A 15,130-nucleotide genomic window follows, 5' to 3' on the forward strand; every position below is an offset into this window, starting at 1 on the left:
TGCTAATCCCAACTGATTAGGGAACGGAGAGCAAGTGGCCGAGCGAGCCCTGTGGGGATGAGAGGGAGTGAGCGCTACAACAGAGGAATACTGAACACCTCCATTCGGGGAGATAAGTGAAGCCAATTTACAGCTTGCAAGAAAGAAGAGAGCGAAATCCAACGCTTCACTTTTTTTTATTTCTCCTGCCCGTGTTTCTCCCCCCCCCCCTCTACCCTTCCCCTTGTTTGGTCCGGCACCTGTTCACTGGGGATCTCAACGCGCAGACAGATTAAGCATGCCCACAAACGGAATTAACAATGCCCTGAAGCTGCAGTTTGGCCTCATCAACCATGAGAACCGCTACCTGACGGCCGAGGCCTTCGGCTTCAAGGTGAACGCCTCGGCCACCAGCATGAAGAAGAAACAGATCTGGACCTTGGAGCAGAACGACCAGGACGGACAGGTGGTGTTCCTCCGCAGCCATCTGGGGCGATACCTGGCCTCTGACAAGGACGGGAAGGTCATCTGCGGAGCAGAGAAGCCCGACTCTGACTGCCGCTTCCTCATTGTGCCCCAGTCGGACGGCCGCTGGGCCCTCCAGTCAGAGCCTTACCTGCGCTACTTTGGAGGCTCCGCCGACTACCTATCCTGCTTCTCCCAAGCCATCGGGGAGCCGGAGTTGTGGGCCGTCCACTTGGCCCTCCACCCGCAGGCCAGCCTGCTCAGCGTGGCACGAAAGCGCTATGCCCACCTGTCCGCCTCGGATGGCGAGATCTCGGTGGACAGCAACATTCCCTGGGGAGTGGACTCCCTGGTCACCCTGGTCTACACGGAGGGCAAGTATAGTTTGAAGACCTGCGACAGCCGCTTCCTCAACAACGACGGTAAACTGGTGAAGGAGAACGTGGCTACCACCGCCTTCACCCTGGAGCTCAAATCTGGCAAGCTGGCCTTCAAGGACTGTGATGGGAGATACCTGACTCCGATGGGGCCCACGGGCACGCTGCGCTCTGGCCGCTGCTCCAAGCCTGGAAAGGATGAGCTGTTTGACCTAGAAGAAAGTCATCCACAAGTAATTTTCCAGGCTGCCAACAAAAGATTTGTCTCTGTCAAGCAAGGTAATCAGCCTACACTGCAGTGGTGAGACAAAGGGCACATGTGTGTTTGCTGTTATAACTTGTCTCTCTTATCACACAGCGAGAAGGGAGACTTTTATAATTGAAGTATTGGGTAGTCTCATATAAATAATGGACTGGATTGCTGTGCTCACATTCTTGCTTCTAAGTGTAAAAGAATCGAGGGTTTGGCTGCAAGCATGGCTTCTCGCCATTGATTTGCTGGAAGAGGTTTGCAAAGAATGAAAACAACTTTTTGAACATTTTCCATTGAATATTCTCAAAGTGTTAACGTTTTTGATAGTGCAATATCACCGCTGAGGATGTACCCAGGTCTGGCCTTCTGGAAGGTGTTTCTGTTGAATTCATTGGTGCCATATATGGTGAATAACTGTTTGCTCTTACCCAGAGCATTATGAAAATAACATCTGTAATGCATCTTCTTCTTCTTCTTCAAAAAAAAAATAGCGCACATAACAGTTTGATTCACTAGCATACTCTTGTATTCACCGAGTATGTCAACCTAATAGCCCTTTTGTAATTTACCCTCTCATTATAAGCAAGATGTAAAGCCACTTCCAGTCTCCTTGCAAAGAAGAAAAAAAGTGTTAAGTGTTGAATTTTTGGCACAAAACAGTGCAGAACATAATCAACGTCACCATGTAAAATGATGACAGTCAGCGAGCTACCTCAATTTTCCTTTTTATTCTTTCAGCCCTCTTAAGAAAGTAATTGATTGTTCAGCAGCCTGTTGTGTAACAGTGCAATACTTCCCAGTGAAGTACTTGGCTCTGAAGTCCTTCAGAAGTCTCCGGATAAGGCGGCTGTTGGTCAGTTCTGTGGTCTGCTGTCCAGTTCAGTAGTCCATTTGTCCAGCGGGAGACTCTCCAGTCTCATCTCCATTAGTTTTGGTTTGGTTGGGTTCCAAGTGTTGGTCCTGCTCATGCATTTGGTGTTTTCGGAGAGCTACTTAAGCACCAAACCTGGGTAGCAGTTGCCAGGATGGGGCACAGGGGGGGTTACATAAGCAGTTAAGTGGAAGGCTTGTATAGTGGCATCATCTAGCAGAAGTAAAACAGTGTTAGTGTGTTGTGTGAAATATCAGATATTTTCATCGTTGGCACCGTTGCACAGCTGTGATAAATCTTAAAATATTTGGGTAATGGGGAAAGAAATACAGCATAAGCAACATACAGTCCCTCCCCCACCCAGCCCTTTGGCCACACAGCTTCAGCTTATACCAAAAACACATGTATTAAACTCCCCATAGAAACGAGCGATTGGCGTTATCTTACAATCACCAGTAAAAAAAGTCCCTCCATCTTTACAGTAAAATGCCAGACAAAGAAGTGTAATGTCACGGCTGAGGAAGGAGCCTTGGCTCTCTTGCCTATATGCTTCAATCAGTAAGGGGGTTAACAGCTATACTGAGGTGGTAATCATGGTAATGGACTTTGTCATTTCCACTGTGAGTCCGTTGCAGATTAAGCAGAGTGCAGATGACTCCAGGGCAGACTTGTGTCCCGTGGATGTCATTTAATTACCATCCCCGAGCATCAGACCTTCAGCTGTAGTTAGTATGACAGCGGCTCTCCCGCATCCGTCCACACAGTGAGAATAAAGTCCTCCGAATGACGTGCTCCTAATGGAGATCTGAGCCGTGGACTGTATACACATAGCTGGCTTTTAAAGTAGGGAGGGGGGGGCAGCCGGAGGGGACCTATGACTTGGCATTACCAGATGGGGCCAGTTGCAAAGGTCAGCCATCAAAATAACGGGCATGACAACCTGCTCTGTGAAACACACAAGCAAACAGACCAACAATTCATCTCTAATGGGGGAGAGAATCAGCACCTGCAGTAGTTTTCCTTTGTCAAGCTATGAAATTGGATTTGAACTCAGAAAAAGTCCAACCGGGCTTGATCGAGGGACATTTGCGCCATTTAATTGACACAAAAAAGATCAGGTGCAGACTCTGTTAGATGTATTTGAGCTGTAATGTGAACGATAACATGAATGGAGTAATATGTGCGGTTTGCTAGTCATACATGTATCGAATTCTGAACTGAAAAACATCCACTTCCGGGTCAACCAGGGAAACCAGTCGCAAAATCTAGGCCATCTCATTTGAACCGTGTTGCGTCGTGGTAGCTGCACTTTTTCTTTGTTATTTTTTTTAAGGAACACGGCACTGAAAGCTGCTTAGTGGGCCCTGTGGTGCAGATTTGCATTTCACCACTGAGGGAATTACAGCAAGCAAATGAGCAGGCTGGGTGGAGGGGTGGCTGCGGGGGATTAGGGCTGTAACAGGCTTAAGAGAAAGGTTGAAGGATATTTCTGTAGCATCTAATTTGAACTCCTGCACAGCAGACACCGTCGGTTATAAGTGTCCATGTATTCTCCACCACCGACCCACTCCACCAGACAGTTAAGGCATGTGGATTAATGGGATGCTTGACTGGCTGCAGGTGCTCAAGTCAGGGAGGTCAGGTCTCATAAGAAAAAACGGACACTATTTCAACCAAATGTGTTGCTGCCAGTGTAAATGTTTAAGACTTTGTTTGGTAAACCAGGGCTCCTATATGTAAAACAGGATACCCAAGTCCCAATGTGTATTTCGAAATGGTGGCTATCAAAATTGAGTCTGGGAATACCTGGTAGTCATTAGGGAACTCTAAAGAGCAAAACCAGAAACAAGGAATTCTTCACCTTGGTTGTTTTTCTACACAAATTTAAGTTTCTTTTATTAATCCCTTTGGGGAGATTCAGTTACTGCAAATTAACCCAGCCTAGCTGTGATCTGTGTAGCTAGGAGCAGTGGGTTGCCGCCTTCATGCTGCGCCCAGGAACCAACTCCAGTTCTTTTCCTGTTGCCTTGGTCAGGGACACAGACAGGAGTATAAACCCTAACATTCATGTTTCCTTTGATGGTGGGGAAACCGGAGCACCCGGAGAAAACCCACCGCAGACACAGGGAGAACATGCAAACTCCACACAGAGGACGACCTGGGATGACCCCCCTAAGGTTGTGTAACCCCGGGGTTCGAACCCAGGACCTTCTTGTTGTGAGGCGACAACGCTAACCACTGGGCCACTGTGCAGCCCAAAGGGGTCCACAGTCAAATGCCAGCGTTTGGGGATCCCAGCAATTTCAAGTCTAATGTCTACACTTGATCCCAATCGTGGCTGTAATCTCATTACATAAACATTTATTTCTTTTACATTTAGCAAATTCGGTATTGATAATTATTGGCTCCATTTGAGGGAATCGTGCAGCCTTTAAAACTGGCCATCATCTGTGGTTCGTAAATTTTACAACCCTGAAGGTGTGTATAAAACTCACATTTCACTATCGGTACTTGTATTCCAAGCCTTGAACTCCAGAGGGGAAAAATCCCCTTAATACTATAAATCATTATATTATCAACTAGCAGAGGTACCCGGCGTGGCCCGGGGAAAATGTTCACACCAAAACAGCCAACACGATCTGATCTTCACGATATAATAGATGATGAAATATAAGATAATTCAGGATATGATACATGTGATAAAATGATGTTGAATAAACAAATCTTATGAACAAAAATGATCAAAAGTCATAATTTTCAATCCATTCATCAAGCTTCTTTGCTAATGTGTGTATTAATTGCTCAGTGCTCAGGCGCCTCAGGGTAGACCACATTGCGTGCCTTCAGGCTAGCCTTGACAATGTTAGGTGTAGTGCCTTCCTTGACCACTGGAAGGATTTGCCAGAAGTCTCAACAAAGCATCATTGGAATGCCTCTTTCGCAGATAAATCAGAACGTTTACTTGGTTTTTGAAATATTTTTCGAACTGTGCAATCATTGGAAAGTGCTGATTCTAAAGATACCTTTCTTTTTGTTCTACAATGAGTATTTCTGGAGTTTTAAGCGAACATACACTACCGTTCAAAAGTTTGGGATCACCCAAACAATTTTGTGTTTTCCATGAAAAGTCACACTTATTCACCACCATATGTTGTGAAATGAATAGAAAATAGAGTCAAGACATTGACAAGGTTAGAAATAATGATTTGTATTTGAAATAAGATTTTTTTACATCAAACTTTGCTTTCGTCAAAGAATCCTCCATTTGCAGCAATTACAGCATTGCAGACCTTTGGCATTCTAGCTGTTAATTTGTTGAGGTAATCTGGAGAAATTGCACCCCACGCTTCCAGAAGCAGCTCCCACAAGTTGGATTGGTTGGATGGGCACTTCTTTGAGCAGATTGAGTTTCTGGAGCATCACATTTGTGGGGTCAATTAAACGCTCAAAGTGGCCAGAAAAAGAGAACTTTCATCTGAAACTCGACAGTCTATTCTTGTTCTTAGAAATGAAGGCTATTCCATGCGAGAAATTGCTAAGAAATTGAAGATTTCCTACACCGGTGTGTACTACTCCCTTCAGAGGACAGCACAAACAGGCTCTAACCAGAGTAGAAAAAGAAGTGGGAGGCCGCGTTGCACAACTGAGCAAGAAGATAAGTACATTAGAGTCTCTAGTTTGAGAAACAGACGCCTCACAGGTCCCCAACTGGCATCTTCATTAAATAGTACCTGTTAGAGCCTGTTTGTGCTGTCCTCTGAAGGGAGTAGTACACACCGGTGTAGGAAATCTTCAATTTCTTAGCAATTTCTCGCATGGAATAGCCTTCATTTCTAAGAACAAGAATAGACTGTCGAGTTTCAGATGAAAGTTCTCTTTTTCTGGCCATTTTGAGCGTTTAATTGACCCCACAAATGTGATGCTCCAGAAACTCAATCTGCTCAAAGAAGTGCCCATCCAACCAATCCAACTTGTGGGAGCTGCTTCTGGAAGCGTGGGGTGCAATTTCTCCAGATTATCTCAACAAATTAACAGCTAGAATGCCAAAGGTCTGCAATGCTGTAATTGCTGCAAATGGAGGATTCTTTGACGAAAGCAAAGTTTGATGTAAAAAAAATCTTATTTCAAATACAAATCATTATTTCTAACCTTGTCAATGTCTTGACTCTATTTTCTATTCATTTCACAACATATGGTGGTGAATAAGTGTGACTTTTCATGGAAAACACGAAATTGTTTGGGTGATCCCAAACTTTTGAACGGTAGTGTACAAACGTACACTCTTGCTTTATATATATATATATATATATATATATATAAGTCAGTCTGTCTCTAAGACAGTCTCTTAACTGCTCTAACATTCTTATTGGTGTAATATTACTAATGTTACCTGACCCTTGTGTCCATATGACAATTAAAGAACAGTGTTCTCTTGTGCTCTTCCTTTTGTGCTGATCATCTTATCCCATTGTCATCGCTCCATCTCCAGGCCCTCTAACAACAGGCTTGAATGGTTCGTTTTACTACCAATGGTTTCGCACAAGCACTCTGACTGGTTGGGAAAAGGAAAAAAGAAAAATCCAACCGTACATCTAATCCCCACCATAATGACCAGCCATGTTTTATTTGTTGCCTTGCCAACCTTTGTTACTAGGGAGCGAGGCGTTGACTTTCATGGGCATTATTTTCTTCTTCTTTTGTCCCATTTGTGTTGTAATGTGTGTCAATTATAGAAACACTTTTCAGGCAGTACATCTGACTGCATTTTCCACATCTCTCTCTCTCTCTCTCTCTCTCTCTCTCTCTCTCTCTCTCTCTCTCTCTCTCTCTCTCTCTCTCTCTCTCTCTCTCTCTCTCACACACACACACACACTATACTATATATATGATGTGGAAAGTGCATTCTTAGTTATAATAGATGTTTCCAGCTTTCAAACCACCTCTTCTGCATTAACTGTTTTTTTTGTACCACATTTTAACTGTATGACTAGTGGTGTTAACTTCAGTCTGAACACAACGTGGTGGTAAAAAGATTAGAAAAGTTGAAAAATATTAATTCGTCACAATAATTCATCATGATAATTCATCAACTTATCAACTTGCTTCATCAAATCAACTGATATGTGAAAAACTAAGTTTATTATTTAGGTTTATTAAATTAGAGAGGGGGCAGGAAATTACAGGTAGTAACTTCCTCTTGCTCCTTTTCGAACATATATATCATTTGTTGGATTCCCTATTGAGAATTCTTCTGATTTTATTTTTAACATTTGTTTTTTTTGTTATTTATGCTTGGTCATTTTTTTATTTTATTTTACATGTTCAAAATAAAGACTTGCTTTGATTTGAACTTCTGGTTAACCCTGCTATGGTGTTCAGGTTATCTTTCCCTCATTTAAGTATAGAACCGTTATATATTATGCTTCTCAAATCGCTTAAACAAGGCAAATTTAATGCTATGCTGCAACTATTTACACAGATTAGCATGTGAGAGGAATAGTGGAGCATGTCTAATAGAACAAGTGTACAACCACACAATCCTAAGCGGAGCTGAGAACTTGACAATATGTCGTCACATATGTGATCGTTTGAAGTACCGTTGCATTTGCAGTAATAATGATCCTCTCAAATGATGGGCTCATCTGCCCAGCAGGGTGCCCCGGGGCACAGCTGTGCAAAGGCCAACACACCGAGCAAAGTAAAGGCATGTTGTGTCACCCCCAAGTGGTGACACCCTCCTGGCTTTTGTGTGTGTGTGTGTGTAATAAATCCAAAGCCTCCTATCGGACCAAATTATTCCCCTCCCTGAGACCTGGGGATTAAACCAGGATTTCTGACTGACCCAGATCAAAAAAGGAAACCTGGGCAGTTTGAGAAAATGTGGTTGAAAAATATTCATATGTATGGTATTCACAGTATTAGCTCAGTTTTTGTAAGTGTTATGCTGTGCACAAACAGAGAGGACTTGGTTGTCTTTAAGTGTGTGAGCAAGGCTCCTTGGCAATGCCGAGCAGGCACACAAGACAAGATAGTACTGTCTGTATTTCTTGTTGTCTGATGAACAACTGCCCCACTGAGCTCTGTCTTTGCTTGACTTATTGCTAGGAGTTAGCATTTCAGCCAATCAGGATGTGGAGACGGACATGGAAACCTTCCAGATGGAGATAGACAAGGAGAGCAAGAAGTGTATGTTCAGGACCAATGGAGGATCCTACTGGACACTCGTGTCTCATGGGGAGATCCAGTCCACCGCCACAGAAGTGTGAGTGGCCCTTAGCTGCAATATTGAGCTTTCCATGCTTATTTTTGTGAGCATCCCCTCCCCCCATACCTGTCTCACACCACCACATTATCCCCATCTGCTTCCTTCTATCCAGAGAGACAAACACGATGTTTGACATTGAGTGGCAAGACCGAAGGGTGACATTCAAGGCGAGCAATGGAAAGTATGTGTGCACGAAAAAGAATGGGCAGCTCTCAGCAGTCAGCGATACAGTGGGTGAGTGCTTTCAGATACCCAGCTCCCCGGACACAATAGTGGTATAAGAAAACATCAGTGTACTTGAGTACTTCTATCTTTCACAATATTGTATCGATTTTCAAAAAATACTGCATTGATTCTTAAGATAACACTCAAGGAGACTAGACTTCATTGTGTTGTTTACTTACATCGCCACTAGGTGGCAGCTGCAGTACTGTGACAGGGCGGCACAGAACCACAACAGCAGCAGCAGCAGAGGTGTAGGCCAGTGCAAAAACTAAAAATGGCTCTGGTTGCTCTGATTTTATGCATATTGATTAGTTTTTTTTCTTTTTCTTTTTTGGGGGTCCCCCCCTTTACCTCCCCAATTGTACCTGGCCAATTACCCCACTCTTTCGAGCTGTCCTGGATGCTGCTCCACCCCCTCTGCTAATCCGGGGAGGGCTGCAGACTACCACATGTCTCCTCCGATACATGTGGAGTCGCCAGCTGCTTCTTTTCACCTGACAGTGAGGAGTTTCGCCGGGGGGACGTAGCACGTGGGAGGATCACGCTATTTCCCCCAGTTCCCCCTCCCCCCTGAACAGGCGCCCCGACCGACCAGAGGAGGCGCTAGTGCAGCGACCAGGACACACACCCACATCCGGCTTCCCTCCCGCAGACACGGCCAATTGTGTCTGTAGAGAGGCCCGACCAAGCCGTAGGTAACACGGGGGTTCGAACCGAAGATCCCTGTGTTGGTAGGCAACGGAACAGACCGCCACGCCACCCGAACACCCTGATTAGTTTTCTTTTTGAAATGTTTCCAAAATGTTGACCGAATATTGTAATGTACTGCGGTGGTCACAGTATCATGATACTGTATGTCACAATATATCGAAGCATGACACTTGTATTGTGATACGAGCTGTATCACCAAGGCCTTGCCAGTACACATCCCTGAGTTACGGTGGCAATTTGCTTGAAAATACTCACAACATTTCAGTTATGTATCTGTATATGGTGGACCTATCATCACCTTTTGCCCTCTGTTATTGTGTCGTCATTACAGGCGTTGATGAATTGTTCCTGATGAAGCTAATTAACCGGCCCATGCTGATTCTCCGGGGGGAAAATGGCTTCGTGTGCCACCACAAAAACTCAAACACTCTGGACGTCAACCGATCCGTCTACGACATTTTCTTATTGCTCTTCAATGACGGCGCTTATCACATAAAAAGTCAGTGTCTACGTGTGTGTGTGTGTGTTTGTTTTTAATTATATCTGTCTAGGATCTGCTAGCTCAACAGTTTAGTTTTTAGATGTGATGAAGCACCTCCTGAAACTGGCTTGAACTGACATTTGGTCTCACATATAGCTATACCAACTGCATAGATTAGGGGTAGGGGTGTTGCAACCCTTCCAAAATTGTTTATGAGTAAATGCATTTCAAAATATATGCTAATGTAGGATGTTACAGATATTGCTTTTTTTAATCCACATTATAATCCTAGTTGGTTAGAAAATTGGCAAAATATCTTTTTTTTCTGCTCCCTCGTCACTATTCTTTCTTACCCTCTTGCTCATATTCTGTCACTTGGTACTGCCAATATAATTTCATATATGGTAGGATTTCACAGAAACGCCATCAACATAGGCATTCTCTATCACCTTTAATGTGCTTATACAAATTAATCTTAATATAAAAGTATTTTAAGTGTTTCTGATGTGTCAGTTTACTTTTCAAGGTTGATGGTTAGCTAAAAACATGATTCAGGTGAGTTAACTTTAGGTCTGTTGAACCGGTGCTAAAGCATCTATTTTACAACGTCAGTTATCATCTATTCAGGATATTATGTAAATTATAGGTAATGTTAGCTAGTCAATAGGGAAGACAAGCGATGGAGTCGCCCTCTAGTGGTAGCATTGCTACCACCTAAATGGGTTGGACTCTCCCACGGGAATGTTGTAAAACGTGATATCATTGCAAGTGCTGAGGGAGGAATGGGAGTTTTACCAGCCAGTCTACATGTGTTTTGTGGACTTGCAGAAGGCTTACGACCGTGTACCCCGGGGCACTCTGTGAGGGGTACTGCGGGAGTATGGGGTACTGGGGCAGTTGCTACAAGCCATCTGGTCCTTGTATAACCAAAGTGAGAGCTGTGTCCACATTCTCGGCACAAAGTCAAACACGTTTTCGGTGGGTGACCGACTCGGCCAAGGTTGTCCCTTGTCTCCAATTCTGTTTGTGATATTCATGGACAGGATCTCAACGTACAGCCAAGGTGAGGAGTGTGTCAGTTTTGGGAACCTCAGAATTGCATCTCTGCTCTTCGCAGAGGATGTGGTTTTGCTGGCTTCATCAGAACGCGACCTCCGGCGCGCACTGGGGCGGTTTGCAGCTGAGTGTGAGATGGCTGGGATGAGAGTCAGCACCCCCCAAGTCTGAGGCCATGGTTCTCGACCGGAACATGGCGGATTGCTCCCTCCGGGTTGGGGATGAATTGTTGCCTCAAGTGAAGGAGTCCAAGTATCTCAGGGTTTTGTTCATGAGTGAGGGTAGGATGGAGCGGGAGATTGACAGGCGAATTGGTGCAGCATCAGCAGTAATGTGGATGTTGTACCAGACCGTTGTGGTGAAGAGGGAGCTGAGCCAGAAGGCAAAGCTCTCAATTTACCAGTCAATCTTCGTTCCAACCCTCACCTATGGTCATGAGCTATGGGTAGTGACCGAAAGGGTGAGACCGCGGATCCAAGTGGCTGAAATGAGTTTCCTCTGTCGGGTGTCTGAGCTCAGCCTTAGAGATAGGGTGAGGAGCTCAGACCTCCGGAGGGAGCTCGGAGTAGGGTCGATGCTCCTTCGTGTCAAGGCATGGACTCTAGCAGCAAAAACATTAGCAGGACATCCTTGAAGTCCTGTAAGGTGCAAGGTGGAGCCGTCATGGATCAGCTTTGTTGGTCCAGCACATCCCACAGATGCTCGATCAGATTGAGATCTGGAGTATTTGGAGGCCAGGGCAAGACCTTGAACACTATCATGTTCCTCAAACCCTTCCTGGACAATGTGTGCGGTGTGGTAGGGCACATTATCCTGGTGAAAGAGGCCACTGCCATCAGGGAATACCCTTGCCATGAAGGGGTGTACCTGGTCTGCAACGATTTTTAGGTAGGTGGCGCGTGTCAAATTGACAACCACATGAATGGCCAGACCCAGGATTTCCTAGCAGATCATTGCCCAGAGCATCACACTCCCTCCACCGGCTTGTCATCTTCCCACAGTGCATCTTGGTGCCACCACTTCTCCAGTTAAATGGCACACACCTACACAGCCATCTGCCTGATCTAAAACAAAACAGAACTCACTGGACCAGGCAACCTTCTTCTACTGCTCCAAGGTCCAGTTCTGATGCTCACGTGCTCATTTTAGGTGCTTTTGAAGGTGGACAGGGATTGTCATGAGCACTCTGACCAGTTTGTGGCTACACAGCCCCATACGTTCGGACCAGATGGGATAGCCTTTGTTGCCCTCACGCATCGATGAGCCTTGGATGCCCAACAGACTGTCAGCAGCTTGTGGTTTGTCCCTCCTCATACCACTGTCAGTAGGTACTCATCACTGCTGACCGCGAGCACCCCACAAGCCTTGCCGTTTCAGAGATGCTCTGACCCAGTCATCTGGCCATAACAATTTGGCCCTTGTCAAAGTTGTTCAGGTCTTTACTCCTGCCCATTTCTCCTGCATCCAGCACGTTGACTACGAGAACTGATTGTTGCCTTACCATCTAATCTACCCAGACCTTGACATGTGCCCTTGAGTGGAGATGACTAACGTTACTCAGTTCACCTGTGAGTGGTCATAATGTTTTGGCTCATCAGTGTATACCCCAAAAGGCATGTGATTTAAATAACTATGCTAGTATGGATTTGTAATAATTTTCCAAAAATTGGTTTATGGGGAAATAAATCAAGTTTCTTCCTTGGTAAGAATGCAATCACTAGAGGCCTTAGGATCTCACTTCCCCTCCCTATTGAAAATGTGCAGTCAATTCTAGGCCTACTTCCAATTACACATTTAACACGATTATCCGGTATCTTTCTGTTGACCGCAAATTCACATTGTGCCACGCATCTACGATGCTATCTGTCCTTTTTTCATGTAAGATTTATTGTGCTAGTGCGTCCGGGTAGCATAGCGGTCTATTCCGTTGCCTACCAACACGGGGTTCACCAGTTCAAATCCCTGTGTTACCTCCGGCTTGGTCGGGCGTCCTATGTGTCCTGGTTGCTGCACTAGCGCCTCCTCTGGTCGGTCGGGGTGCCTGTTCATGGGGGGAAGGGGGAACCGGGGGTAATAGCGTGATCCTCCCATGCGCTATGGCCCCCTGGTAAAACTTCTCACTGTCAGGTGAAAATAAGCGGCTGGCGACTCCACATGTATCAGAGGAGACGTGTAGTCTGCAGCCCTCCCAGGATCGGCAGAGGGGGTGGAGCAGCGACCGGGATGGCTCGGAAGAATGGGGTAATTGGATGGGTACATTTGGGGGAAAAAAGATTTATTTGTGCTAATCTCGCTCTCCAGGTGTGGGTGGAAAGTTCTGGTACATCTCCAGCAACGGCCTGGTGTGCTCGGACGGAGATAAGCCTGAGGACTTTTTCCTGGAGTTCCTGGAACACGGACGGGTCGGCATCAAGGGCTCCAACGGCAAGTACCTGCGTGGGGACCAGGGGGGCACGTTGAAGGGCGATGGTGCCGTCGTCGACGTGTCTTCTCTCTGGGAGTACTGATCCCTTCGCAGGAGGATCTCTGAGGAAGGCAGGAGGAAGGAGACGAGGAGTCGGACTGGCTCCTACCGATAGCTACAGCTCGGCCAACTGAGATGATTCAGACTGACGGGTGAACACGTCCACCTACGTTTGTATTCTAGCCGCCGGTTGGTCATTCCCCTTTTTATACTGAAAGGAAGTGGAAAAAGATAGGAAGGTATTTGTGAGTGTGCTCCCCCCAAAAAAAAAAGAAAAAGAAAAATCTGTGTTAAATGTTTGTTTTCCAGTGATAATGCCAATATCAGAGATATTGCACTCAAAACTATAATTTTACTCACACAAATCAGCCACAAGGCATGGTCAGATAGTGACTGTCCCATTTCTTGAAGAGAAAAGCCACTTTGCACCATGACAGATGTCGGTATCGAGCAGCCAACTGTGGTTTATATATGCAGAAGAAAACAACTTTACTCGCTGAAAATAAGTAAACCCCCCCCCCTTTTGTTTAGTTGGACTAGTCCTTAGTATATTCTGTTTGACCAGACCTCTCTACTTACCATTACTGATCTTGTCAGCCACAATATCTCTTTTTCTAAATTTCTTTTTTTTATAGACTTTACATATCACCGAATACTGAATTGCTTTAATACCGTCTGAAGGAACATTGTGGTAACTTATGTGACTACGAGCCAAGGACGTCCACCATTGTCTTCATACATCGCTGAAGGCTGGTGCTGAAGATAATTTCCCTCTTCTTCCATACACCTTTCTGGATTATTAACGACGACGCTATGAAAAAGAAAGAAAAAAGCAAAATGAAACAAATGAACTGGAACCTACATTGGCCTACGCACTGCTGAGCAAATGATCCCACCTGCGGTAGTCCAAAATCAGCATCTTCGCTCGCTCAAGATACATTTATATTACTGATAGATGTGTAACACGTAATATGCAACTTCTGTATGATTAGTAGGCTAAGAGCAAAGAATATCAGTAGGAATATGTCATATACCAAAACATTAGGGACAAGCCAGAAACCAAAGCGGGAGCATGCTGGAAGTCTTGCCAGTCGAATGGACGCAGAATCTGAGTATCCGATATATCAAGTCCTTGTTTGTGTACCAGGCGTGAACTCAGCAAGTGCTGCTCTGGTGTTTTGCCTATAGGGGCCTTAAACCAAACCATACTCCAGATCGCTAGATCCCTCCTGACTAGCTGACCCCCCCCCCCTCCGGGCAGCCCGTTCGTAGAGACACGGGATATCTGGTGTGCTGTATCCCCCCCCCCCCCCGGTTCTCAGCTTCCACCGGGCGAAACAGCTCGTTCAGTCAGCCTCGGTTGCAGCCGTGACGTCCAAAGTCAGAGAGGTCACGGGGGGGTCACTAGGCCGTGGAGCGAGAACAACCAGAACCCGCAGATATTTGTCGACTAATTTACAAAGAGGAGCTGAGTCCAGCCGTAGTTCAGGTACGGGACGTTAACCAGTGATTTTGTGATGTTTGCAATTCCTAGAGAAGCATCTTAGAGGGCAGTGTCTTGAGGAGTTGGCCGCCGCCGCCGTGTCCTGCATGGGCTCTAGAGAGAGACTCAGGTCATACTGTAGAATGGTTTTCTTTATTACAAATAGAAATTCTTGTTTTTTTTGTTGCTTGTTTTCTGATATGATTTTTGAAAATGGTGATTACAATAAAATCAATGGTATGCATGTGATTTTTTTTGTCGTTGTACCGCAAGCTTATTTTGGACATTGGAGGTTGTCTGCGGGAGGCGTCAGCTTGTGAGGGGAATAAAGGGCTAACTATAACTCTCGTATCTGAACAACGATACCTGGGAAAGACAACGTTTGACGGGGTGATTTAAGTTTTTCACGTTTTTAAATCGGCAAACCCAACATGTAATACAGGAAGGGGAGGGGCGTTTGTGTAGCGTGGCGGTCTGTTCCGTTGCCTACCAACACGGGG

At 45.4% G+C, this 15,130-nt stretch overlaps 1 protein-coding gene across 2 annotated transcripts; it reads left to right on the forward strand.

Annotated features, from left to right (window-relative positions):
* The first annotated feature begins 277 nt into the window (after positions 1–277).
* fscn2a (fascin actin-bundling protein 2a, retinal) lies at positions 278–13,190 on the forward strand. Of its 2 annotated transcripts, XM_056288589.1 has the most exons (6): positions 278–1,100; positions 8,051–8,207; positions 8,323–8,482; positions 8,680–8,709; positions 9,435–9,645; positions 12,985–13,190. In XM_056288589.1, the coding sequence occupies exons 1-6, from the start codon at positions 278–280 to the stop codon at positions 13,188–13,190; spliced, it is 1,587 nt and encodes a 528-aa protein (XP_056144564.1). The 2 variants fall into 2 exon arrangements, with proteins under 2 accessions (XP_056144564.1, XP_056144565.1); XM_056288590.1 differs by lacking the exon at positions 8,680–8,709 and having other exon boundaries at positions 8,323–8,444; positions 9,478–9,645.
* The last annotated feature ends 1,940 nt before the right edge of the window (positions 13,191–15,130 follow it).

This window comes from Lampris incognitus, chromosome 10 (assembly GCF_029633865.1).
Source record: "Lampris incognitus isolate fLamInc1 chromosome 10, fLamInc1.hap2, whole genome shotgun sequence".
Lineage (NCBI taxonomy): Eukaryota > Metazoa > Chordata > Actinopteri > Lampriformes > Lampridae > Lampris > Lampris incognitus.

Excerpts from the sequence above, each read along its gene's own strand:
- fscn2a (XM_056288589.1), top strand. The coding sequence starts at position 278 with ATGCCCACAAACGGAATTAACAATGCCCTGAAGCTGCAGTTTGGCCTC. Across the intron at positions 8,208-8,322 it reads CAGTCCACCGCCACAGAAGT|AGAGACAAACACGATGTTTG; the intron begins GTGAGTGGCCCT and ends CCTTCTATCCAG. Across the intron at positions 8,483-8,679 it reads CCAGCTCCCCGGACACAATA|CAGAGGTGTAGGCCAGTGCA; the intron begins GTGGTATAAGAA and ends CAGCAGCAGCAG.